The 26,519-nt window shown below is 47.8% G+C and overlaps 1 protein-coding gene across 6 annotated transcripts in view; it reads left to right on the top strand.

The window, feature by feature from the left end:
• Positions 1-19,957, top strand: part of SLC8A3 (solute carrier family 8 member A3) — a 111,706-nt gene extending 91,749 nt beyond the window's left edge. For 3 of the 6 annotated variants that reach the window (XM_053980668.1, XM_053980667.1, XM_053980672.1), the window contains exons 4-8: positions 8,240-8,257; positions 16,933-17,057; positions 17,591-17,690; positions 18,727-19,002; positions 19,325-19,957. In XM_053980668.1, the coding sequence (XP_053836643.1) occupies positions 8,240-8,257; positions 16,933-17,057; positions 17,591-17,690; positions 18,727-19,002; positions 19,325-19,701 (896 nt within the window). In that variant the 3' untranslated portion in view covers positions 19,702-19,957. The remainder of the gene's footprint in view (positions 1-8,239; positions 8,258-16,932; positions 17,058-17,590; positions 17,691-18,726; positions 19,003-19,324) is intronic. The other 3 variants (XM_053980670.1, XM_053980669.1, XM_053980671.1) reach the window with 2 other exon arrangements.
• Positions 19,958-26,519: the final 6,562 nt, after the last annotated feature.

Raw genomic sequence — 26,519 nt, 5'->3', positions numbered from 1 at the left:
GCATTTCAGTATTGTAGAGCATCCGTAGACTTGTAAAATGTAAACTTGTATTTTAATACTCTTAGACTGCCTCCTGCAGCCCACAGGCAATGAGGGATATCGGGTTTCACTTTGTCAAGCACAAGCCCTCAGTTTTCATGGAAGTCCAACTGCCCTTGAGCAGAAGCAGTGATCAACCTTGCCATATCTCATGGGAGTATGTCCCAGCAATCAGTTGCCCTCCAGGGTAAAGATGTGAACATGGCTTCTAGGTAGAAGTTGTCTGGCCTCAGCTTGTAGACACTAGTTATTCTACTACTTTTTTCCATCAAATAAAAGAACTATATAATGCCACAGCTTCCATGTAGGTATCTGTTCTCTACACCCACAGTACGCTCAGATTTCTTCCTGGGCATTGTGAAGGCCAAATGTTTGGTGCTGGATCAAAGTCTTCAGTCCTAGAACCACACTGGCGTCTCCTCTCCACATGTGTAGAGATGTCTTCCTATCCATGGGTCTCCCACCTCCATCTCAGCAGGTCCAGGAGGAAAATCACAGGCCCCGGCTTTCTCCTGCTTATGCACTTGGCAGCTTGGAGCAACACAATGAATTTTTTCTCAGTTGTCTGTTCTCTGTGAATCCTGCAGCCTTTTCTAAACAATGAGCAGAGTCAGAAAAGGGCTGTTTTTATGAAGACTCACATTTCTTTTTCCTACACAGGTCTCATTGCACCTGGCTGAATAAGAACAAGTGTTTGGAAAAAACCCAAATGGCCCCAGAAGTGGACCAGTTGTAAAACGTCCTCATTATTACTAGGACTACAGAACCAGTTTGCTGTATCATATATCTCTTATTTACATCTATATCATCTCTAGTCAGTGTGATTGTCTGATTTGCAAGAGGCAGAGAAGAGGTCAGAGCTGGACTAAATTGATGTGCAGCACAGAGCCTGCAGGCCAGGAGGTGAGGGCACACCCTTGGACAGACCCTCTTTTGCCTGGAGGAAGTAAAGGACCATGCCAGAGAGGAGAAACAGGGCCCCGGTTGGCCTCATTAGAGAAAAGTCAGACTGAGAGCACCGTGGTTTTAAAATCTGAGAAGCAGGAGATTAAACTGCATTTGTAGATGTTGCTGGCACAAGGTGGCACAGTCGCTACACTAAATCCAGGGCATCTGGAAAGATCCCCAGCTCCGTCCTGCTGCACTTTGCGGCATCTCCGATGAGCCTGCCTTGTGCCTGGCATGAAGAATGAGGAGCTACGTGAGGCTTTCCCATAGAGAGCATTTTGAGCGATCAAGAGCAGATGCTGTGGCCAGCAGCTTCACGGAATTCATGCGTGACCAGCTGGCTCCCAGCGGAGAGGAGGCAGCCCGGGCCACGCATGGGCTGGCACGTGCTCGGGCATCGTGCGACGTGCCGTGCAGCGTTGGGAAGGGACACTCGTGCTGACTGCAGCACACGTGTTCCTGCCAGCATCATGCAGGCGCTGCCATTGCCCCGTGCCCACAGACAGGGAAAATTCCACACCACAGTCACCTAGTGGGGGCTTTGCTGGGTTTTGTTGTGGTGATGGATGTACCCCCACATGAGTCACACAGCAAGGGCAAAGCACAGCTGTTGCCTCTCCTTGGGGGTCCAGGCCCAGTAGCTTTTGAGGTAGAGTCTCTCTGGGTTTTGGCTGTTCATGCATTTGTTCCCAGTGGTGCAAAATACGTGGTTTTCTTGACAGTTTGTCCTCGTTTTGTTGTTACTCCTCACTTAGCTCTGTCACACTGAGCCTGTGCCTCAGTGCTGTAGGAGGACTGATGCTCTCAGCTATTTGCAGCATCTTCAAAACCTTTCCTGGCTCCTCTAAAAGCAGTGGTGTTGGGCACCTCAGATGAATGGCAGTCATGTTTGGAAGTAATCTGCAGTCCGGGTCACGCAGAGACAGCGAGTTGTGCCTGCACTACCATAGCTTTGTGCTGAGGGCCTGCAGCCAGCCCAGGATTTCTCCATGCAGAGGGCAGCTCCAAGCTTACCTTAGGGATACAAACTAGGTGGCAGTGATGAAATCAGGGGTGAAATGTTCCCTGAAGTGATGGCGGAGCTGATGACAGGGAGAAGTAGTATGTACTTTTCAAAGCAGCCTGGCGCAGAGTTTGAGTGGTTTATTTTGGGATGCAGAACTGGTTCCAGAGCCTGGTGCTATTCAGACCCAATGTGCTGTCCCTGAGGGTACCCACACTGCTGCAGGCTGCGGTGGCAGTGGTTCCTGACAGACATGCAGTGGAGGAGGATGGCAGGTGGGAGCAGGGCTTACTACCACGTGATTGATTTGCATTAATGTCTGTGCTGTCCTGTACACCTGCCAGTACAAAGCAGTCACCTCCAGGCAAGGGAACTTCTCCTTGGCCCTGATCAGATCTGTGGGCCACAGGGGTCTCCAGGACAGTCTCTGTGAAGGCCAGAACTCAGCATGACATTCATCCTATTGCTCTTGCTCTCTACATCTGCTAGCACCTTACTGGAGGAAAAATCATCTCTACTCAGAAGTGTTCCTGTGGTGGTCCAAACACAAATGCCTGTCTTCAGGTTGACCAGGGCTTGCAGAACACAGACCAGCCACTGATACAGCCTTTGAACTGGAACATTTTGCATCATCTGCAGATGCTGCTCTTCACTGTTCATCCCCAGTTACATCAGTCATGCTGCTTTGAGCCTTGGGACACTCAGTTGTTAACCCTTGGTGTAAGGAGAACTGGCCACTTACTCCTGCTACATAAATGCTGCATCTACTTTGTCTCGCAGGTCATCTGCTCTTTTTCACCAATCACTTTCTGCAGCTGGAGTTTTTCAAAGTCTTGCTGATCATCCAAACAAATCACATCAAATAGTTTTACTATAGCAGCTCTTTTTGTTGATGTGCTCCAATAATTCAAAGAGATGAGAACAGATCTGAGATTGGTATCTTGCCAGTCTGGCCTGTGATGATGACCAGTGCTGACTCAGTAGTGGCATTATCAGATGCACGGAGCCCTGGCAAAGATGGTGCTTGCTGCAAGCTTGTTGTATCTAAGTGAATGAGTAAAAAGAAATGAAAGAGAGAGACTCACATTCTTTGCTTGGCCAGGATGGTAAATGTTGCTTTTCTCTATCCTCCTGGCCATTTTCCAGGTTTCCTGACTTTTTTTTTCCTCTCCATTTCTAAGAAATTAATCTTCAAATCTTTCTTGTCTCACCTTTCCTCCATATGCAAAGTCATGTAACCTGAATCCCTGTTTACTGAGTGCTGCAGGGTTTTGAAACTTCCCTGCACCCTGAACCACATTTCTGGGCATCCTTTTGTCAGCACCTTTTTAAAGGGTTCCTGCAGGGAAATTAGTCTCTTCCTTTATGACGAGATGCTGTCTGTTGGTTTGACTCTTGCTCTCATAGCAACTCTGCTATTGTGTCAGCTCACAACTCAGAATGCAGATTTTGCTGCTGTCCCAGCAAGATTTCAGAGTAATACTTTCTTCACTCATCAGCTTTTACAGTTTTTCCTCAGCCCTGGATTACCAGAGAAAAACTTGATTTGTGTTCCCTGGATGAAGTTGCTCTTCTGCTTAAATTGTGGCTAATCTTAGTGTTGATACAGCCTGAATGGCAAGTGAGGCTACTTTGGAAGATTTCACTTGATTGCAGATAATGGTGCAAATGGCATTTGAAAAAATATGTTACATGAGGGTTACTGGGAATCAGCTTGTGAGAATTCATGGCACAGTGGTAGAAGATTAAACCTCAGAGCTGATGCCTGAAGGCTGAGTCTTGAGGGCTATGTTTCGTGAAAGGCACCGACAACGTTCATGCGAAGTTTTGCTTCAGAAAGCATGTCTCCCACAAGATATGACTTTGCTGGAATGGGAGTACGGATGGCTGGCAAACACTGGTAACAGCTGGGTGGCATGTCCTGGCTTGAGAGGATTTTTTCTGAAGTCTTCTCAGCTCTCCCAGCATAGAATCAACTGGTGCAGACAAATCTCATAGCACATCTACTTCTAATGAAGTGTCAGCACCTCTGATGGGAAAGCTCTGTGCCCAGAGGGAGGATGTGACTGGGAGTCACAGAGGAAGGATTAAACTGCAGAGAAGGAAGGATTCCCAGCTTGGATTGATCCATTGAGTTATCTATATCCAAATACTGATGAAATTATTTGACTTGTTACAAAGATCCATACGTGTTTAAGGTAAGCTGTATTGATACATGTGCTGCAGTTTTCAGAAGTGTGAACAGATGGTAAGAAACTCCTTCTTCATCAACTCCATCAGCTGCTGATGTGAATAGCAAAAAAATGTTAGATTGCTATTACCTCGTTCCCTCAAGGTTTAATAATTTGCTCACAGCTCTGTGATTAGGCTGAATGCTGCTGATTCTCCTGATGGAGAGGAGTTTCTTGAAGTCTGCAAGAGCTTTGCTATTGACTTCAATAATATCATTCAGGTTAATGCTGCAAAATCTCTGCCTTGTTTAGCCTATTAAAAAAAACCCATGCTTAGGTCTCTTCACAATCTATTAGGGAAACAGTTTACTCACCTCAGTGAGCAAATCTGGAGGCAGAGCCTGCAGACAGTTACATGTGGGAAATGGAGGACCATTATCTCTTTGGGAAAAGGAGCCTGTGTTTCACATGGTCACTTCTTGGTCACCTTTGAGCATGCAGGGGGCGGAGGCAGCATGTTCTCTTTGCCTTTGGCATCCTGTGACTGCCCTGCTGTGTGACTGAGAGTTTCCTCAAAATTCATCCTCCCCTCCCTCATTGCAACTCCCTCTCTAAATCCCAGGCCTTTAACAAGGATCCTCTTATCTACACAGTGGCTTCTCTGAGTCTTTAGGGATACTAATTAGAAAAGATTTATGTTAATGAAGAATGAGTCCAGAATAAAGCATGCAGCACAGTCAAATCTCTCAGTGAGGTAAACAGCAGAGAAAAGTGTTTCACTGTTTAGAAAAATGCTGGGACACGCATTCAGCACATCAGGTTGCTGTAAGCACAGGATTGCTGGATTGCTGGTCTGCTTCAATCCCAAGCCTGGTTCCTCTTGCTTTAAGCTTTTTGGAGTTAAAGCAGGAGGTAATGAAATTCCTGATCTGTAACCCACACCAACATGCATGTCACAGCAGAATTTGACCTCAAAATATACCAAAAACATGCAGATTAAATGGCTTATTAGTAAACAGATTTTTAGTAGCTTTTTAAACTTCAGGTCTAAATTGTCCATTTTCAGGGGTGGCAAGGGAAGCAGAGTTCATGCATGCAATTTGGACATCACCTAGTCAAAATCAAGCCTTCAGGGCAAAGAAACCCCAGTGAAGGAGGAACAGGGATCCAGAGCTAAAGGCTTTGGGTCCTCCTGGGTGAGTCAGCATCACAGCCCCCTGATCTGCAGGCACACGTGTTTGTCCACAATCACACTGTGCAAGGGTTAGGTAAGGGATACTTGGGACTGCTATTTTGGACTTGGCTGCAGAGCTAATTTTAGCAGTTCCCTGTAAGAGTACACATGTTAAGCCTCTGAGACTACCTGAAATGCCAAGAGCAGTGAGGTGGCCTGGCTTGGCCCCATGAGGAGCACGATGTGCAGAGCAGCAGTGCAGGAGAGGGAGAGGTGCCCTGAGGAGGACTGGAGGGATGCAGCCCTGGCTGGGGAGAGTGGAGGGAGGCTTGTGGGATGGGAATAGCACGGAGGCCATCAGTGAAGCTGGTACAGGTACAGCATCCCCAGATGCGCTGTCAGGAAACATTACAGGTCAGGGCTAAGGGCACATTAGCAGATGTGTGTGCAGGAAGAAAGCTTTAGTCCGTGAAATCATTTTCTTGCTTGCATGCACAGCATTCACTCAGAAATATAAAGATAAAATAATCCTTTGGCTTTCTGCATGCTGTATTCTTGATGTTTCATTCATAGCTTTATAGGCTTCTTCAAATATTCATGTATCATATCATAAGTGAAAGGGAGAAAAATTGTTCTTTTTCAGGCTCACCAGCAAATGGGGGAAAAAATAAACTCAAATCCCAGAGCAGTATAATAACAATTTTAAAAAACATGAGGAACCAATGGCTTTTTTTAATAGCCACAGTAGCTTAGGGTCCCTGTAATATTTCATTATATTACATTTGAACACCAAATCAACCCATTGTACTAATGCTTGTAATTGCAAAAGGCAAATTAAATTTCTATACATTGTCTGGAGAACCAGAAGACCATGGAACAATAAGAAGGTCACATGAGAGCATGAACTGCAGCAGGACAGAGCTACAAGGAAACTCCAGATTCATGCTACCAGGGGTACTGATGAGCCTGTTGGAGACTTCAGGAGAGGTGTGTGAATGACAGGAGGTAGTTCAGGCAGAGCAAAGATCCCTTTGCATCTTGTGGTTCAGTGGCACGGTACTTAATGCAGAATGTACTCATGAATAGTTTCCCCAAAGCTTTTGACTCTCAAAAGGAATTGACCCTGAAACAGAAGGGTTGCTCAGCAAGGAGCCTCTTCATTTCACCTTTCACTGTGCCTCTACCTGCCTGCATGGACAAGGGAGATCTCTTGGGTTGCCCACAGTTCTTCCAGCTGGGGAGACAGATCAGTGGATGAAGATCTTGACTTGGTCAGTGTCTCTCTGCAGACTGTTGAGAAAGCTGAGCCCATGGTTGCTGCTCAACAGAGCAAGGAAGTGACTGGGGGTCAGGACTCAGGATTAATTTCCCTGGCTCTGTCATGGATGTGCTGTGTGACCTTTGATAGATTGCTTAGGAAATCACTTTTAAATGGCACAGATACAATTAGGTGCATCTGTATGAAAGTGCCTGCTTTTCAGAGGCCCAAACCAGCAAGTCTGGGAAAATTAGCACTTCTGGACTCCAGCCCATTTCTGAGTTTGCAAAATGTTCCCTTTAGCTTCTTTTTGCTTGCTTCACCATCTGTCAAATAGGGCTGATAATACTAACTCTGTACAGAGTTTTAAGCTTCTCAGACTAAAAGTGCATGATAGTAAGTGTTAGTAATTACAATACTGTCACTACATGCAATCCAGTCTTTGGGGATTGGTTTGCTGTTTGAAAGACAAGTAGAAGTTAAAGGTAAGGCACAGACTTGGTGCTTGGCCCCTCTCAAAGAGCGTTTGAGTTTTTTTGCTGCATGGACTCTGTTGTAGCTGGTTTGATACCTGGGTCAAGGTAGCTGTGGCTGTGGCTGCCTGTGGATTAGGCTTAAGAGGGATCCAGCCAGATGTTTCTTTGTGACAGCTCTGGGGAGTGGGGAGATGAAGAGAGGAGAGGGTCGGGAGGTCACTGCCCAAAGGGGCTGGGCTGTGTCTGTATGGAGAGCCAGGGTAAGGTCATCCCTTGCAAGGACTTTCGTTCCTTTCTCCTCTTTTCCTTCCACCTCAAATCTCAGAGGACCATGCAGTCACACTTCCTGAGACCATGAAGTCACATTTCCTGACAGGCAGTTGCATCCCACTATGGTGATGTTGCATGGCCTGTGTCCATGCAGCACTGTCAGGCAGACCAGCAATTTGGAACAGGGAGATCCAAGAGGACTCAAACAGTGATGCTCTACATGTGCCTGTGCTCCTCTAGACACCCTGACCCTCTGAAAGTGGTACCTGTGGGGTGTAGGATAGGGGTAGGCGAGCCAAGGCATCATCCTGAGGGATGAAGCATGGCCATGTTACCCCCTTCCCCTTTTGACACTGGAGGCCATCTGTTTAATCAATGCCTCCCTCTGATGCTGCTCTTCTCAATGAGCTGCCCATCACCTTCTCAATATCTACAGGTTTATTGGGGCTCCTCAGTTGTGCCAAGCCCTGCCACAACCACACATACCCAGCTTAGGTGGGAGCACCTCCCACGCCTTTGAGTCAGTTGGCTTGTGTCAGGCCCCAGTGGCAAGTGTAACCGCCCTCCTTCCCCCCTTTCCCTTTCCCTCCTTGCCACTTCCCCCCCGCTGCATCCCATCCCTTTGCCTTTGCTGGTGGGGAAGGGGTGACTTTGGGGAGCCAGTGCCGTGGTGCTCACTGGAGCACCCCAGTCTCCTCTCCATCTTGCTGCTGTGGTGTCTGCTCCCCAGCCTGTGTCCAACATGCAGCCCTGGTGAGCTTGCATGCTGCCTTGCACCATGTCCATTGCTCACTGACAGCCATCATCTGCAAAACAGCTTTTTCCTGTTGGATATTAACTTTTTCCCTCTTTTTTTTTTTTCTCTCTCTCTGTCTTTCTCATGTTCTTCTCTCTCCGCAGCCCTACTGCTCACACAAGGTAAGTGCTTTTTCTCCTTTCCTCTGGCTGCTCTGGCTCTCTTTTTGTCCCTTTTGGTCAGATCCTCCCTGCTTGTCTTTGTTGTGCTGTAGACAACCCCAGTTCATGATGTTTGTGTCTAGCATGAACTAGTTAAGAGCAGTACAATTAATAAAATAACAGTGATTGATTGGCATCTAAGAGCATTTCCCATATTCCAGATTTTTCCTTGCTGTTTTGAGGAAATGATCCAGACAGAGTTGCAAAGCAACACAGTCTGAAGCTGTGACTCAAGCTTCTCTTTAGGCAACTCTGGTGCTTGGGTTGTGCTGATGCACTGGGGAAGATGAGGATTTCTGAAGGGAGGTGGCATTTCTGCAGTGTGGGACAGTGTTGCCTGGGGTGGGCAAGGGTACAAGGTTGTGCAGGTGTCCCCTTCCCATGGAGGGTCACATGTCACCCCTCAGTGCCTTCACCTGTGTGCCCTCCACCTCCCATCCTAGGGGGTCCCCAGGGTGTGCCCAGCACCAGAGCAGTACTACCAGAATACGACCAGCACCATTTCCCTCCTCACCCTCAGCTCTGGTTCTGTACTCTGCATCTCCTGTCCCTGTGTCAGGATTTCATGTGTATTAATGCAGAGCCCCTCTTCCTTGCCTGAAATCCCCATTACACTGGTGTTCTTTATCCCACTGTGGTGCAGTGTATGCCTCCCGTATTGTGGTTATTCCTTCAATTCCAGATGTGATTACTGTTGAATTTCCACTAAAGAAGCATTTCTTGAAAGACAAGGGTGGGCATGGAGGGTGCAGAAAGGAGCTCAAAATCCCACAGGTTTGCGAGCAGAGCTGAAATCCAAAGCATTCATGATGCCTGAGCTGTGCTGCAGATCCAAGGAGCAGCATCTGCCACACAGGCTTCAGTCTGGCCCCTTTTCGGAGGATGCCAAATCTGCTGCACAGGGGATGTCCTGAGGCCGTTGGCTATTGGACTAATTAGAAAATTGCTAGTGGCAGGCAGAAATCCCCAGTTCCCTAAATACCAGCTTAGGGTGTTTATGGAAACTCCTTGGAATAGTTTGGACCGTTTCCTTTGTTACCTCTTCAGATCCGGGAGGACTGGAAATAAGTTGAGCACAGCCTCTTTCCCAGTAATTTCATTGCTTTAATTCAGTAGCTGCCTAATTTGATCAGAACTCCGGGAACCACATAATTCCTATTAAAATAACATAACTTTCCTCCCTCTGTTTTGATCCAGCCTGATTGCTTTTGGCAGCTGTTATTGGAGAACTTGGTCATCAGCTATGAAAAGTTACTTTTCGGTTCATAAGGGAGAGCCTCCTCTCTGTCTGGTGAGGGGTCACTGGGGTGTCCCCTTTGCTGAGCTGCCTCAGGGTGCTCTCTGTCTATGTGACATGTGTTGGGCTCATGGTGCTTGGCCCCCACACATGCTTCAATCCAGCAGCAGGCCAGCAAGCAGGCACGTGCTGGAGTGTCACTCAGCAGCAATCACGGCTAATCAGTGGGGAGAGAAGCGACGTCCTCGTTTAGTCCATGTCATGTTAGATTTAGGTTACACCAGCACATGGGAATCTTTGTTTAAAAACTGCATTATTGAATGTTCCAGTGGAATCCAACAGTCCTGCACCTCATCTCTTGCCTCCTAGAGCAGCTTGCACAGCCCTTCCTGGGCAGCATCCCCATTCCTGGGGATGTGTCCCTGGGACTGCTGGGTGCCCTGGCTCTCCCCTGCAGCCCTGGGGCATTCCCCTTCCCATGGCATCGCTTTGGCAGCCCCTGCAGGGCCAGCAGCTGCACAGCCCCCGCTCACAAGAGTGATCCCTTCTCTTCACAGAAAGTGTGGGTGCCCTGATGGATGAGCCCAAGTGACAATGCCTCTCTTGTCCCAAGAGCCCTTACCTGGGAAGAAATGAGAGATCCTGACTTTGGCCTCCTGGCCTTGCAGGGCTCTCCCAAGGAAAACAGGGTTGTGAATTTTACACAAGGTGAAGTAATTGGGCAGGGCACTGGTTCTGCTCAGCATTTATTTCTTCCAAATTTCATCTCTCTCTGAGCCAGACTTGCAAGGCCATGCAACACTTGTCCATGTGTCCAGTGCCAACTGTTCAGGCTTCAGAGTAGTATGGCATAGCTGTGGAGAGACTTGACAGTCTGGGGTTTTTTTTAACCTCCTGTTTTGACACTGGAAATGATCTCTCTGTTGTTTATACAGGGAAATACTTAATACCAAAGTGCAAAGGTACTTCAGTTGTCCCTGCCTTTGCCAGCAGTGGAAGAGCTGCTCTCAAGGTCTTTCCAGCCTTGCAAAAGTCACTGAAAGCTTGAGTGCAGCCTTTGCTTGAAAGTTCTTAGGCTCAAGTGATCTAGATCTTTAAAGGGCTGTGGAATTATCTAAATAGTAGATACTTCTATATCATAATTTCTATATACTCATCCAGTTCAAAGAAAATAATTCTAAATATATTTCTTTATTTATGCATTAAACTCCCATGTCCACTTAGCAGTGGGAAGGACTGAGGAGCAGAGATGCCAGTTGTCTGGCCAGTCAGGGATGGTCATGTCAGCAGCAATCTCAAGGCAGAGCCAGGAGTGGAATAATGCTCAGTTCCCAGCCCTGTGCCTTAGCTTCCCTTTCATGAATGTGCATCATTTCCCAGTTACCATTAAGGAATGCTGGGCATGCATATGGGATGTATCATGTCTCAAAAATAGCTTTCAGGGCTAAGTAAGCAGATTCCTTACATTTTAGAAGGCAGCCTAGGCTGCCAGTGCTTGTAGGTGGGCATGTGCTTCCATAAAGGGCATATCCATATGCTAATCTCCAAAGCCAGAGTGTCTTTTAGCCAGAAGTCTTCTCCACTTGTGATTGACAGCTTGACAGTGCTCTGGAGAGAGGAACTCATTCATGCGCACTATTTACTTTGTTTAGCCAGGATTATATCTTATTAAGCCACAAAAAAAAAATAAAAAATCCCATTTTAATTGTTGTTTTAATTTCTTCCTAGCAGCGTGGTCTCCAAAAGGGGTGACCTTCATGCAGATACATGCCCACTCCAGAAATGGATGGAGGCAAGATAGCTTGAGGAGTGTGAAATGGTCTTCATAGCAATCTTTCATGAATGCCTTGCTGGTTTTAGTCCAATTTATTCAGCAACTGTCAGGGAATACAAACTGGCCCATGGTTGCTTGGTAGTCTTGCAGCATTGCCTAGGTGATGAGTATCTACCTCTCTGATGGTGTTACAGGGCCTTCCCATTGCCTGCTTCAGCTCAAAAGATGCAGTGGCCAGATTACACCATAGAAATGGACTTTATCTAACTTTGATTTATAATGTGTCCAAGAGGCCACAGGCAATGTTGAGTTCCCGTTTGATCCCCCCCCCAGTCTGAAGGAGGTTGAGTGGGCAAGCAATGCGTGATGTGGGAACACAGCTCAGTGCTGACCTTTCCCTGGAAGAAATACAATGAGGAGTGGATATGCTTAGAGTATTTTGACCCCAAGAAATGGTCTGCCATGTGCAGGTCTGAAAGTGCTTTGCAGATCACTGCAGCTCAAATCCTGGGATGGCCCTGCAGATGTAAGTTGAGAGAGACAAAGATGGACGTGGGGTGAAAGCTGAGAAGTGAGCATGACAGAGACATGCCCAGGGCTGCAGAGCACAGCAGTGGCAGGACCATAACCAGGTTCCTTGTCTGTCATAGCTTTAAGGGTCTGAACAACGCAGAATGAGAGCGTGGAGTGGTTTATCCGAGAACTTCTCCTTGCTTCCTGCACAGTCCAGCACCTAGTGGGTATCAGCTGTGACTTTGCTACAGCCCAAGCAAAAGTGTACTTCATCCTCATTCCTCCCACCCAGCCTTTGATTTTAGTAGACCTGTTGTCTCACCTGCTTGTAGCATATTCTTCCTAATTCATTGGCTCCCTGGCACCAGAAGCAAGGTACCTTGGTGCAGCAGCTGGCACAGCAGCCCCAGCTTGCCTGGCCTCAGCAGCCTGTGTGTGCTCCTGCAGCCCAGAGAGGTTCCTAACACTCAATAGTAGCACATACCTAGGTGCCAGAGCAGACAGGGTCTAGGGGACCCCTCTCTGGCCACCTTCTCCTTCCCAGGGAGGAGGTGGAGGCAGTCCAGAAGGTCCTGGCAAGCTCTGTTCTCTATAGGCACAGCCAGACCTTATCAGGCTTAATTGGAGTTGACAGCAGGGAGTCCAGGGTGCAATCCGCATTGAAAAGTAGGTACTGATGCAAACAGAAATCAGGCTAGTTAATAATTAAGCTGCAGCTTGGCAGCATTCACCTTGACAGACTTGACCTTCCAAATTAAAATATCTCTCCCAACATACAACGCCCCCCCCCCCCCCCCCCATCCTCACTCCCGCTTTACTTTGTGTTTTATTTAGCTCAGCCCTTGGTAGTCTTCTTTACAGGCTGCCATACTGGGGTGATGTGTGACACACATCACAGACGTCCTGTCTCTGCTTTCGGGAGGAGCACTCCAAGACCCCAGCCCTACATCAACCAGACTGTGTGGGAGCATGTCCACACTTGCTGCAAGCGAGCAGCCTGATGGATTACAAGGAGTGATGGAAGCAAGTGAGGATAGCAACCTCCTGTGGCTCTATAGGCAGACTGGTGCACCCTGTGCTGGCTGAGGTGCTTCCCGGAAGTACTGGAGCACTGGGATTGTTCTCTGCCACTAGGTTTTTTGCAAGAGTTTATTCCTTCTCAGCTGTTGGGTCAGTACACACAGGGTCAATTCAACCCTCAGCATCCCATTGAAACAGGCAGACCCAACAGGCCTGGAGCAGCCTTAGGATGGGATCTGGTGTTTTGCAGCTGTTGACACTGATTAGGACACAAGATGCTCATGTGTCCTAAACAGTAGGTGGGCAGAATTGGTGGAATCATGTAGGTGCTTCATATTGCTCTTCGAAGGTGCTTAGCTCCCCACCTTAACTGTATGGCAAGTATAGGTTCAGGAGAAGAAATATCAGCTGGGCTCCTAAATTTGTCCTTCCTGCCACTGCCTTAATTTCAGAGGACAGTCAGCAGCCTGGTATTTAGTGCCTATGGGTCACTTGAGTGCATTGAGCAAGATCCAGCACAGAACTGACATGGGAGTCTTGTGTTTTTCTCCTACATGAGGTTGGGGCCTCGGTGAAAATACAATGGCAGCTTAAATGTTTTCAGATGCACCTTTGAAATTTAGGTTTAGGTTAGGTTTCTGTGCTTTGCTTTTCTGTTGCATGTTCACAAATGTGACTGCAATTTAATGAGACATTAAGGAATTACCTTCTTTCTTCCTTATCCAAAAGCTTCCACTATTAACATTTCTATGAGGTACCCATTTGGATGTGCTCCCTGTGCCTGTTCTCCTGTGGTTTGCTTGCAGCTGACATTGAAAGACTTAACCGGGCAGTCATGTTCAATCATCTGTCCCCATAGGATGCCCTTAGGTGCCCATGTTCTTCTGTCTGCACCCCGGTTCACTGTACACGTGGAAGAGGAGGTGACATCAGGGCCTCCGTTATTCATGTCTCTGTGGGTGTGCTTTCAGTAGGCTGAAGGTCTCTATTGTCAGTCAGCTTGTCTCTTCACTCCAAATGGCTTACCTAGGGCTTGAAGGTGCCTCTGGTGGCACTTAGTCTGCTGGCAAGGTGCCTTCTGGAATAGCAGGACTCCCACCACCTTCACTTTGTGGGGTATCCAGTCCCATGCTCATGCTAGCATCTAGTTCCTAGGCTGACAGACGCTCTTGCACATGGTTGTGTTGCTTGATTTACTCTAAGAGCTGCCTGGCAAGTGATTGCCTTGGTTGTTGCATCAGTAGGTGATCCACAGGTGGCTTGCAGAGACAACAAAGCTACATGCTAGAAGGTGCAAGGTCCTGTGAACTCAGGCATTCCCATGCAGCCTGCCCAACAGCCCTGGATGTGGCACACACAGAGAAGAGATGCAGGAGATCTTCCTCCTCAGGAAGGGATTCACATCTTTCACTGTCCTGCCTGGTGCAAGTACATAAACTAGCATAAGCAAGATGCCAGGTTCTGGGATAAAGCTGTGTTGGATACCACTTCCTATGAAGATAAGAAAGCTTGCTGCACTGCATGTGCCCACAGACCTGCCTGCATTTCAGCCTTGCCTAGAGGCATAACATTTGCGTGAGACTCTGTGTTCTCTTACCATGCCAAAGGCTTTTGTCAAATCAGTTAGATTGGGGATTGAGATTTCATTGCATCATTTCTCCTGGAGTTGTTAAGCTGAGGAAATGCTGCCTGATATTCCCTATTTTCAGAGCATTTCCTCAGATTCCAGACATTTGCTTTCTGCACTCTGCAACTGCAGCTACCGGGCAGGAGCCTAAGGGACTGCGCCGCCAACTGTGACCACAGCTTTTTGGATGCATTTATTCCAGGGAAGGTTGTAGTGAGTCAGGCTCTCACCAAGTCTGGGCTTTGCAACCCTGCTGGGATGGCTGTAGTGCTTTTGCTCAGTTCTGTCAGCACATGTCAGCATGTGCTAAAGCTCATCTGCCAAACTGGGGTTTTGTGGAGCTAAGGGTGCCTTTGCCCCTGACCTTCAGGTTATGGGGAGCTCAGACAAAAGCAAAGTCATGTCATATGTGCTATGGCAACTGATGTGTGAGCACCTGCATTTTCGTCAATGGACACAGCTTATCTTCACACACTCCCAAGTAGACAAAGACACAGGACTTTCTTGTTTTGTGTCTTAGAAGACACATGATATCTGACTCCTTGTTCCAGTGAATATAAGTACCTTGCATCTTGTTCTTGATAATCATCAGTCATGCCTCCAAGTGTAGTGTAAAGCAGAACAAGAATCATGGACTCATAGAATCATTAAGGTTGGAAAAGACCTCCAAGATCATTGTGTCTAACCTTTGACCAAACAGCACCATGTCAACTAAACCATAGTGCTGCATCTAGTAATTTCTTGATCTCTTCCAGGGATGGTGACTCCACTACCTTCCTGGGCAGCCCATTCCAATGCTTAACTACCCTTTCAGTGAAAAAGTGTGCCCCCTGCATCCTCCAGCATCCTGCATTGCCCTTCTTCTTCTCCAGGTGCTGTGCTCCTCTGTCTGTGTAATTTTTTTCTAAGCTTGCAGGGATTCCTAAATCCAGACGATGCTGTTTTGGAGCTAAGCAGTGATGGTTTTGATGTACATCATTGATTTTAAATGATGGATGCAACTTTTCTCTTTCTGTGATGGGTTATAATAATGTCACCTGCCACAGGAGTTATGTTTTATAAACTCTGAAGGTCTTGCAAGGCTTACAGTCTTTGCAGTCAATCTAGCCAGGCAGATGAAGAGAGAAGTCAGAGTTTATAAAGAGATTTCACTGCATAATTTCTATGTGAGTTTTAGTGTGAAGTGTGAGATTTGCTGGAGTCCACATGAGATTAATCACATCTGAGGCATTACCTGGGCATTTGTAATCTCTGCAGGAAACATCAGGTAACATCTGACCCACTGCTCAGCCAGAACAAGATGTTCTGCCTTTGTGATATGCTTTCCCAGGTTCTAAAGAGCTCCAGCTCGCACTCCCAGGCTCAGCTGGGCCCTGTATTGCAGCTTGTAGACCCTGACTGGTGAGGCACAGGAAAGCCAGGGGAAACCCAGCCCCTTTCTTGAGATGTCTGTTTTACAGAGAGCCCATCAGCATCTTCCTGCGCTTAGGCATGTGGGTGGAAGAGGAGACCTGGGCCAGGCCTAGGCACCATTCTAGCTGCTTGGGATGCTCCTTCCCATCTGGGCAACCAGAATCCTCTTGAGGCATCTTGCTGGGTTAGCTGGGTCATCAGCAAGATTGAGCCTGACACAGGGTCATCTCAGCATGCTGCTGACCCAGGGTCCTGGTTTAGTTTCCTTCAGCAGAAACTAAATATGGAATTACAGAATGGAATATATTGGAAGGAATCTTAAAGATTATCTGGTTTCAACCCCACTCCCATGGGACACCTTTCCCTAGGTTGCTGAAACACCACATCCAATCTTGAACTTCCAGGGACATGGTATTCACATTTTCTCTGGACAACCTGTTCCAGCGCCTTAGCAACTTCACAGTATTATGAATGGAAAAAACTACTTGTTTCATTACTTCTTGTTCATTTTTCCAATGCATGTGTGGTTTACATGTGGTTGTGACTGTGTGTGTCTGAGTGTTAGATCAAGCACTGAGTGGCACAAGGAGCCAACCATGATTTTCTGCTCAAAGGGGGGAAAAAGGCTCTGTCTCTTGTTAATTCAAATGAGGGAGGGAGCATGTCAGGGTGTTAGAAGTGCCTTAAAGGGCACTTCTGCCAAATGGCAGACTGTCATACCTCAATCTCCCCAGAACTGTGGCTGCTGCAGGGGTGATGGGAGAGTGTGTATCAGCTGAGAGCACCAATGCAGACTGAAGAAACATCCAAGGGTTTTTTGTTAATAAATTAAAAACACATTGCCTATGTTCTCGGTGACTGATGTTCAGAAATCTTGGTCCTTTGTTTCTGTGGTCCAGCACCCCACCACTGCCCCCAAAATTGCTGTGTGAGCTTAGCAAGCTGTGAGGGTGCTGCAGAAGCCCATGATCAGGCACAGCAGACAAGCCCCCATGGTGCCCTGAAGGTCCAGGGCTGCTGCCCACAGCTTGGTGTTGGCCTTGCTTTCACAGAGGTAGCTGAGAGGAAGATGACAGTTGAGGAGGAGGAAGCCAAGAGAATTGCAGAGATGGGCAAACCAATACTCGGCGAGCACCCCAAACTGGAAGTCATCATTGAGGAGTCCTATGAGTTCAAGGTCAGTCGGTGTCCTAGGGGTCCTCCAGGAGGGAAAAGCCATGTGGCACTCTTGAGCAGCCTTGGAGAGCAAGACTGAGGGGGCAGCATGTGCAGGAAAAGGGCTGTTGAGAGAGGAAAAGAAGTATGTAATGCAGTAAAGGGTGGGTGAAGTCTACAAGAAATGTCAAAAATAGCACCTGCTGGTTGGTGGGGGTGGAGGGAGAAAGGCAAGAAGGCCCTGCTGGAAGCAGAAGAAGCCAGTGGGCAGGAGGATGCAGGAGCAAAGCTGTCCCTGGTGACGCAGGGTTGAGGGAAGAAAGAACCTAATCAGGATTGAGGTGTGGCAAACAAGCTGGCTCTGGTGAGGACTGGATCAACCAGACCAGCGAGAAGGTGGGCTCAACCCTAGTCATGGCCTAATCTAGCGGGTAGGAGAGTGCTTGTGACACTTGCATAGTTTGGAAAGGGTCTGTGAGACCACAGTGCACTGCAAGATCATTCTTGCCCAATGGCATCTGGTTTAATTGCTGTGCATCTTTATTCCCACAACAGAGTACCGTGGACAAGCTGATTAGGAAGACAAACCTGGCTTTGGTTGTAGGGACACATTCCTGGAGGGACCAGTTCATGGAGGCCATTACTGTGAGCGCAGGTGAGGGGAACATCAGAAAATCCATACGAACATCCACAGGATTCATGCAGCCTGGAAGGACAGCATCTCCCTGGTCAGTGATACTCAGCTGTGGTGACCCATCAGTAAAGCCAGTCCAAAGAGCTCCTCTGCACCAAATATAGTGGGCTTTTGCAGGTACATTAGTGAGGAGTCCAGGAGATCCATCTTCTAATGCAGAGCCCTTCAGAAGGCCAGTTTTCAAAGGCTGCCTCAGCTGGTAGTGCTCCTGCTGCTTCGGTGATCTGATGAGCAGTGTACAGGCAGCAAAATCCCATCCTGGCTGGGATCCTGGCCAGTGTAGGTAGCTCCTAATGGAAGATGTTTTGCCATAGCCAGTAGAGTTCCTGGGAGTAGGGAGAGTTACCACATGAAGATTGGAGATGTTGCCTCATGAGGCAGCAGCTGGTGAAGGAAAAGACCCAGAGACTTGCCAGCTGTTGCCTGATGAGAGAGCTCTCTGCTTTCAGAGCCAGGCCGCTGTGGGGAAGGTATTTTAGGCACATCATTAATAGCAGTTGGACATCTTTCTGAACCTTTCCTTGATGGTTGGTTTGGCAGCTGCCCCAAAGGGGTGTTTTTCACCCAGCTGTATAGGAAGCAGTGGAAGGCCCAAAAGATCTCTCAAGTTTCCCAGTTCTATTACTTTCCACTAGTTTTGGCCCAAAACATCACTGGCCTGTGTTATTTCTTCATGCCACTCAACAGTGATCTCCACAGGTTGACTACCTCCTGTGTGACTGCCTATGGACGTGGACAGGGCTGCCCCTCTGTGGGTACAACACCCCACTACATCGCTCCCCATCCCTGAGGGCTCTCGGGTGGCTGGGAGACATTCTGTTTGCCAAGCTTCACCCATCACTGAAGGACCTGGTGGACCTTGAATTCACTGTCATGGCCAGCACCACACCACCTTGTCCCACTAGAGCAGGATCCCTGCAGCCTTGGGGTGGAGGAGACAAACACGAGCTGCCCCAATGGAATGAATGCTGGACCTCTCCTTCTGTGTTGTTTGCAGCAGGCGATGAGGACGAGGATGAGTCTGGTGAGGAGCGCCTGCCATCCTGCTTTGACTACGTGATGCACTTCCTGACAGTCTTCTGGAAGGTGCTGTTTGCCTGTGTGCCCCCCACCGAGTACTGCAATGGCTGGGCCTGCTTCGTCGTCTCCATCCTCATCATTGGCATGCTCACAGCCGTCATCGGCGACCTCGCCTCCCACTTTGGCTGCACCATTGGCCTCAAGGACTCTGTGACTGCTGTTGTCTTCGTCGCCTTCGGCACTTCTGTACCAGGTGGGGTGGACATGGGGAGGGGATGGGGTGGGAGGTAAATCCTCTGGAGATGCTCAGGGGATTTCAGGGGAGAAGCTCTGTCATGGGATGGGGTCAGGCTGGGAAGGGTATCCTCAAAGCCCTGTCTCCAGGCAAGGTCTGCACCTTGCTTTGTGGCAACATGGGATCTCTGAACTTAGGAGGGGATTGTGCACCTCTTGGTCCGTGTCCTAACCTGTTTGGTGACATACCTGAGCTTCCCTTGTCCCCCAGGCATGAAGGGTTGTTTGTTTCTCCTGTTGGACCCCCAGTGATTTCTCCTTCCCTCCTCCCTCAACCCCAGACACCTTCGCCAGCAAAGCCGCAGCCATCCAGGACATGTACGCTGATGCCTCCATCACCAACGTCACAGGCAGCAACGCTGTCAATGTCTTCCTGGGCATCGGGCTGGCGTGGTCAGTGGCAGCGATCTACTGGGCGTCACAGGGGCAGGAGTTCCAGGTGTCAGCGGGCACCCTGGCATTCTCCGTCACCCTCTTCACCATCTTCGCCTTCATCTGCATCAGCGTCCTCCTCTACCGCCGGCGACCCCACCTTGGGGGGGAGCTGGGTGGCCCCCGAGGGTGCAAAGTGGCCACAACATTGCTCTTCGTCAGCCTCTGGCTGCTTTACATCCTCTTTGCCACCCTGGAGGCCTATTGCTACATCAAGGGGTTTTAGGTGGTGGAGGGACGGTGCTGCCGGGGGAGGGATCCCCTCCTCCGTTACCTCACCGGACACCAGTCCTGGAAGCGCAGTTTCACTGGAGGGTACGGCTGTCTGTCAGGGGCTGCCACTGCCCAGATGGTCAGACAGCTGCGTGCCAAGAAGGGCAAAACCATCACAGAGTGAAAAAACAAAGAGACAAAACCCATCCAAAAATGGTACAAAAGAAAGCAACAATGGCAAGTGTTGAAATAAAACACAATAAACCCAGGCACTGACCCTATTCAATGAAATTATGAAGTTTCAACCATCTCCAAAGTCCACCTCTCCCATAGGATGTCATCTCCTTTCCTGCCGAGCACCCCTCCACTGTAAGGAGATGTTTCCTTATTTTTACTAGTTAAGAATTGCAGAAGTCTGGTTCAGGAATTTGTGGGGGTTTTTTTCTTTTTTTTTCTGTTTGCTCGTTGCTTTTTGGTTCTAGGGGAGCATGCCAATTTTTTTTTTTTTTCTTTTTTACTACTTAATCCAAATATGTTAAAAAGTTAAACTCAAAGCTTCAAGCTGCCGTCAGTGCTGGAACTGAACACGTGTATTTCTGAAGCCACAAAAGACTGTGACACAGTCAAAAAACTTTTTCACTTTTACCCATTTCCTCCCCTGCCGCCTTCCATTTCTTTCTTTTTTAAGAACATCACAAGACTGATATATTTTTAATACAACCACAGACACACAGTCACACACGTTTAGTGACAAAAGCTGGAGCATGTAGCATCTCAATCACCTGCCTGGGCTAAGGAAAAAAGAAGGAAAAAAACCCCAACCCTCTAATACAATATGTGTCATGTATATTTTGACTATGGCATTTCTCTTTGTATAATTAACTTTGAGCTTGTGGTACTGCAGGGAGAGAAAATTATGTTAATTTACAATTGTTAAAGAAATGAAACATCCTGCCCTGGAGGGAGCAAGGGGGACAGGGAAAGCAGCACCAGCTCCTTGGGATGGTGGTGGTGGCAGGTTTGCTGCGTGGTCCTCCTGCTCAGAGTAGCAGTAGTAATTCAGGAGAACCCGGATAGCATGCCCATGTGCCTCATATCCCAGCACCATCCCACCCAGAGCTGTGGCATGGCTGCCCTTCCATTCTGTTGCTACTCCATTTTTCACAGCACCTGCACCTTGCTGGTGGTCTCCAGGCTATTGACAGGTACGGGCTTAAAAACTGCCACCCACATCAGGACTCCTACATCATCTCAAGTACATTTTAGGAACACCAGACAGACAGAAAAAGCATCATTTTAATTTGAAATGCATTTCTTTTTAAGGATAAAGAAGAAAAAAACCCACCACCATGAGAGTATGTCATGAGTTACATCAACAGCTGCAAATTGAAATGTTGGGTTGGTAATAAAATAAATAAAAACTATACCTATATCTATATAAACAGTTCTATCTAGAAAAATATTTCTTAACTGAGAGCCCTGTAAGAGAATGTTAAAATCCTACTCTTTGTAAAGTGTTTTTGAAATGAAGATAATTTCTTCTATCATGAAACAGATGCTGTAAAAGGGAACCATTTTCAAGTTCCCTATAATAAGCCAAACTTTGTGAGGCAGCAAGTAAGAGAGGGGCTGCCAAAAGGTACAGTTCTGCCTGCTGCAGTGCTTTTGGCTGCCCCAGGAGGCAGGGAGGAGGTGCCCATGGATTAGGGAAAAAGCAATGGGAACAAGATTGTCATGGACAAAAAGATGTAACATTATAGCAGGTGACTAGATGTTGACAATGATGGTTCTTAAAACACAGATGAAGTATTTATTTTCATACAAAATGTTTATCAGATATCTATATATGAATGTGTATACATGAGGCAGAGAAGAGGGATCCTTCTCAGATGAGCAGCCAGAGCTTTGTTGGTGGGAGCCCACAATGAGTGAAAGCCACTGGGTTTGAATCTGATCCTGCCTCCTTACTCTCCCCTTGCCATGCCTTTGGGGAAGGGCCTGAAAAAGATGAGCAAGAGATCCCAAGGCCAGGCTCTGACTGAGCTCGCTGGTCCTTCTGGTTCCAGTAGTGCCAGCAGCCACCGAGAGCAGCTGCTGCCACTGCCACGCGGCCCATCAGCCCCAGAGCTCATATGTGTGACACTAAAGGAAAAAGTATAAGAGTCCCCAAATGTTTTTTGTGGGGGTTTAATGTGCAGCTCTCAAGGGGAGATTGTTATTTCTGCTGTTTTTAATTGGGACGTACAGAGTTTGTTGAGCTTTTATTTTACCCGTGCCAGCATTGCCATCCCTGGCTAAAGCACAGCCTGGGTGCTGCTGTGCTCTTCTTCTGTGCTTGTGCTGTATCACCGTGTACTTTTTATCCACTTCCTTCTCCAGCTGACTGCAGGGAAGGGGTGCAGGGGTAGGACTGGCTGCCATGAGGGAACTGTATGGGGCCCCTGGTGCCCTCCATGCAGAAGGGTGATCTGCACCAGACTGACATCTATGGCATGTTCCTTTTTTTTTTTTTTTTTTTTACTCCATTAAAAAATATGCAAGCTAAAAAAAACAACAGGTTTGGTGCCTTTGAGGATTTTTTTTTTCCTGAAGCTGTTATTTCATTTTGGGTTTAGCTATCTGCTTGCTTCTGTTTTCCTTGGGGCAGCTACCTGAACTTGGTTGCAATGGCTCTGGCTGGTTTGCTCCCCCAGCCCTCTGGTTTGGTGCTGCTGGGAGGACCCTGCAGATCTTGCCCCTGTCTAGCTGGCAGAGAGGAGGTTTTGCTGCTGTTCTTGTTGCTGATGATCTTTCCCCTTTGCTTCTCCCATCAGCTTCCCATGGCAGCCTGCAATAACAGCTGCTGGCCTCTCCCAGCAGCTTGGGCTGCACATCTTCCCTTTCTGCCTCCTCCCCTGCATCACTGCTGTGGTTGAGAGTAAATAACACATCCTGACATCAGAAGGGAAAAGCCAAGGGGATCAAAGGAGCTGCTTTGTCCCTGGGGACTACCATGGTATGGAGACATAGTCCAAGGGCCATGCATGGTGTGGGGCCAGTGGTACCTCTGGCTGCCTTCCCATCACTGTTGCTACAAAGGGCACCCACAGCACCCCACAGGTTTTGCTGTCCTAGTGATGCTGCACTGCATGTGTGCTGGTCAAAAATTAGCCTTTGGGTAAAGAAAAGTCTGGCAAAGAGACACTCACTTGTCCCCCAAAAGCTCTCCAGGAACTGTGTCCCAGTTTTGGCCAGTACCATGCTGCCTCCTCATCCAGTGTCATCACTGACTGATTTTTTTCCACTTGCATTTGGACACCTGACCCTCAAAATGCCCTTTACAGTGGCCCTTGAGCTATAACTGTTCCTACCTGCCCTCTGAAGCACAGGGGGACTGGTGCAGCCCATAACCCCAGTCTCCTATCTTTGCCTGACAGCATGGGGTCCACTTATGAGGTTCCAGGGGAGACTGGGGCTTGGGCACCTCACAGTGCAATGCAAAATGACCAAGTGGAGTGGAAGAATTCCCGGATGGACACTCATAGGAAAGGCAGCCCTGGCAGAGTAGCCGTGGCAAGGCTGCCCTGGTTGTCACTTTCTTGGGCAACCAGAGCTTGGCAAAACAAAAGAGACCACTGCCTTATTGGGTGGTGCACACTCCCACCACCTTCCACAGGCCTGTGGGGTCACTCCCCACCTCTTGCCCTGCTGGACAGCTCCTGCCCAAAGAGAGCACACTTGCTTCTGACCTAAGGGGAAATGCACAAGTTCCAGCTCTGGCTCTGGCTCGTCTTTGACTCCAGTGATGGGACCAAGAGGATTTTTGGGGGTTGTTAAGGCTCACTGGGGCTCTTTGAGGCTCGTTTGATGCCACTGCTGCACAGAAGTATCCTGGTTCCCACAGGTTCAGAGGCTTAGATCCAGGACCCAAGGGGGCCAAACCAGAGAAAGCTGGGATAAGTAAGAGGAGTGTGTGCAAGCATCAGGAATCTGTTGTGGTACAGTAAGGTGAGAAATGGAAGTGTTTGTTAGAGACACTGACCAAAGGTTTTAAATTAAGAAGGAGGCATTTGCAGCACGTGGATTGGACTTTGTTGCCTTTCTGGCAATTACTGTGGTGTTGGTGTGATCAGGACTCCTCTGGACAAATTCAGACAAAACACAAAAATCTGTGATGCATATTTCCTCTGATTCCGTGTCTGGGGCTGCTAGACTGGTTTGTAGGTCACTTTTCGTCCCTGGCATGGAAGGACCCCTTCACTACTCTCCATCCCTAATACAACAAGATGCTTCTTCACAGCACCATCTGCAAGGAGAAGTCCCCATCAGCTGCATGTGCCTCTTCAGGCTTCAGCTGCTGTAGTGGATGATGCCTACCTGCCTGTCTCCACCAGCGCTAAGCTTTGCTTTGGGAAAACATTTTGGAGGACACCCAGTACTGTTGTACCTGGACGCTGGTGAGGTAAACTAGAGGCAACAAGACCTTTGTTCACCTCCAGTTCATCTCATCCACCTCTTGACAGCATAATAGGACATAGGTATAGATATAGATGGTAACAGAAAGGCACCCAAGAGACCTGGTCATGCTTGAATATAGACTCAGTGTAGGAGCCAGCCTGCACAAATGGGAGCAGCAGTCTCAGCCCTGGCCACAAGCTGGAAAGCACTTGTCACCAAGAATAACCTTTGGAGTATTAGATGGAAAAAGTGTTTTTAATGGCATTGTCATCAGTGTGCACGTGCCAGCAGCAGCCAGCTTGCTAATGACAGAGCTGTGCGTGCCAGTGCCGCTTAGCACCCGGCAGAGCGCACAGTGCTCCCAACCTGCTTCTGTCACAGGAGGGGATTAAGCACCTCCCGGTATTTAAATGAGTCGTTTAAAATATATCGATAGTTAACACCATGAGAGGATTTATCCCTCCTCCCCACCTTCCCTTCACCCAGGAGGTCTGGGCTTTGCCCAGAGATAGGTGGCAGGGGCAGACCAGCCCCAAGATCCCCCGGGCATTCCTGCAGGTGGCTGGTGTGGTTTGCTCATACTTTTGCCCCACTTCCAACAGCAGATACCCTTGGTGCCTTTTCCACACTGCATTTACCTACATGTGGCCTGGGGTGTAGTTTGAGCTTAGATATGGAGTCTAAAGGCATGATGTGAGGTGGATGAGCTCAGCAGATGCTCCCACTGCACTTAAATGTAAGCACTCACCCATGTTCCAGGTTGCACAATTGCTGTTGCCATGTATGGGGCAAGCTCTTTTAGCTGTTGCTAAAAGAATCATCATGACCTACCTAGTACATTGCTGGGCATGCACTCAGAAATTGGCCCAGTTTCAAGAATGCAATAAAAAACTTCACAGGCCTAGGAAGTACTTTGAAACGTGTGAAATTTGGGTGAATTAAAGATATAAACCCTTCAAACAGAGATATTTTTTTAGGGTGTAAGTTGTGAAGTTAAGAACATCTTCCTAGGAAGATGCTTCTGATGTTGAAGAAAATAAGCTTCCATTACAGAAACACTGGTCCCATCCCATGGGAATTATGAGTGCAACCTGTGTGCATGAAAAAGCTGTAGGGGAATAACATCTCAACAGAAAAGCTTCAAAGGTATTCTCAGAAAGTCCCCATGGCATATCCTTGGCACTAAGGATGTACATATTGTAGAGAGCACCTTTTTGTCTCTATTAACACAAGGGGTGTCCAAATAAGCTCTTAAAGCTACCAAAAGAGATTTGATTGTTTCCTCTTCTTATGGAACATCTTGGGCAGAAACTAAAAGCAAAGCCAAATGCGGGGTTTCTGTTGGCATCGCTAATTTTTTTCTTCTTGTTTGATTGACAAGGGCATAGGAAACAGCTCATTGTTATCCTTATGGTAAGAGGATTTTGTATGTGGCACAGTCTTTCAGGTTCTCCACTTTCACTTTTCCCAGCCTCTGAAAAGCCACTTCTACAGGATTGCTACCCAGTGGGTCTCACTTTGTGTTTGCACATTCTCACAGCTGCCTCATGACAGGGTCATCCTATGCCTCTGCTGAAACTCATCCTGTTAACTGAGATTGTTTCTTCAAATTATCAACCACTCATGTTCTACCCTCCATAGGTGCTGACAGACACCTCCCCCAGACTCCCCATTACCCCACCCCACATTGGGTATCACCAGGAAAATTTATAGCAAAGCAATTTCTAAAGGTTACTGCTGAAAATACTGAATAGATCTGGACTATGGACCGTCACTGGGAAGATTTCCCCAGAAAGCTCTCTGACTTAGACACTGAATTCAACATATTGTGAATCTAAATAGGCTGCGGTTCCTTGGTTTGCTTACGAGAATGTCTCCTGGGACAGTGCCAGAAGCCTCTCCAAAGTCAAGACATATCACATCCAGTGGTGTTCCCCGCTAGCCACAAGGCGAGTTATCCTGTCAAAGAATGGAATCAAATTAGTTTGAAATTATTTGTCCTTAGTGAAACTTCAACAAACCCAATCCTGCCATTTATTTACAAATTTACAAATCTTTAGAGGATTAGAGAATAACTAGTCAGTAGCTCGCTCTTTAAGGTTTTCACAGAGAGATATCAGGTCTGTAATTCTCTAGGTTTTTCTTCATCATCAGTTAGGTGATGTTGCCATGCTCTCTTTAAGTCCCCTGGCAGCTCACGTGTAGTCTGCAATGCTCCAACACCCATCCCACGTTTCATATTTTTTCTTCTCATGCTTCAGGCTGTTGAAGTGCTCTTGATCCATTTTATTGATCTCTACTTACAGTCCCTTCATTTCTCTTGCAGCAGGATAGTTTCTTATTTGGACTATGACTCCTTTTATCAGTCCCCAGATCTCTTTTATCATTTAGGAC

The sequence above is a fragment of the Vidua macroura genome, chromosome 6 (genome assembly GCF_024509145.1).
Source record: "Vidua macroura isolate BioBank_ID:100142 chromosome 6, ASM2450914v1, whole genome shotgun sequence".
Lineage (NCBI taxonomy): Eukaryota > Metazoa > Chordata > Aves > Passeriformes > Viduidae > Vidua > Vidua macroura.
The sequence above is the reverse complement of the archived record's forward strand: the minus strand, read 5'-3'. Positions and strand labels throughout refer to the sequence as shown.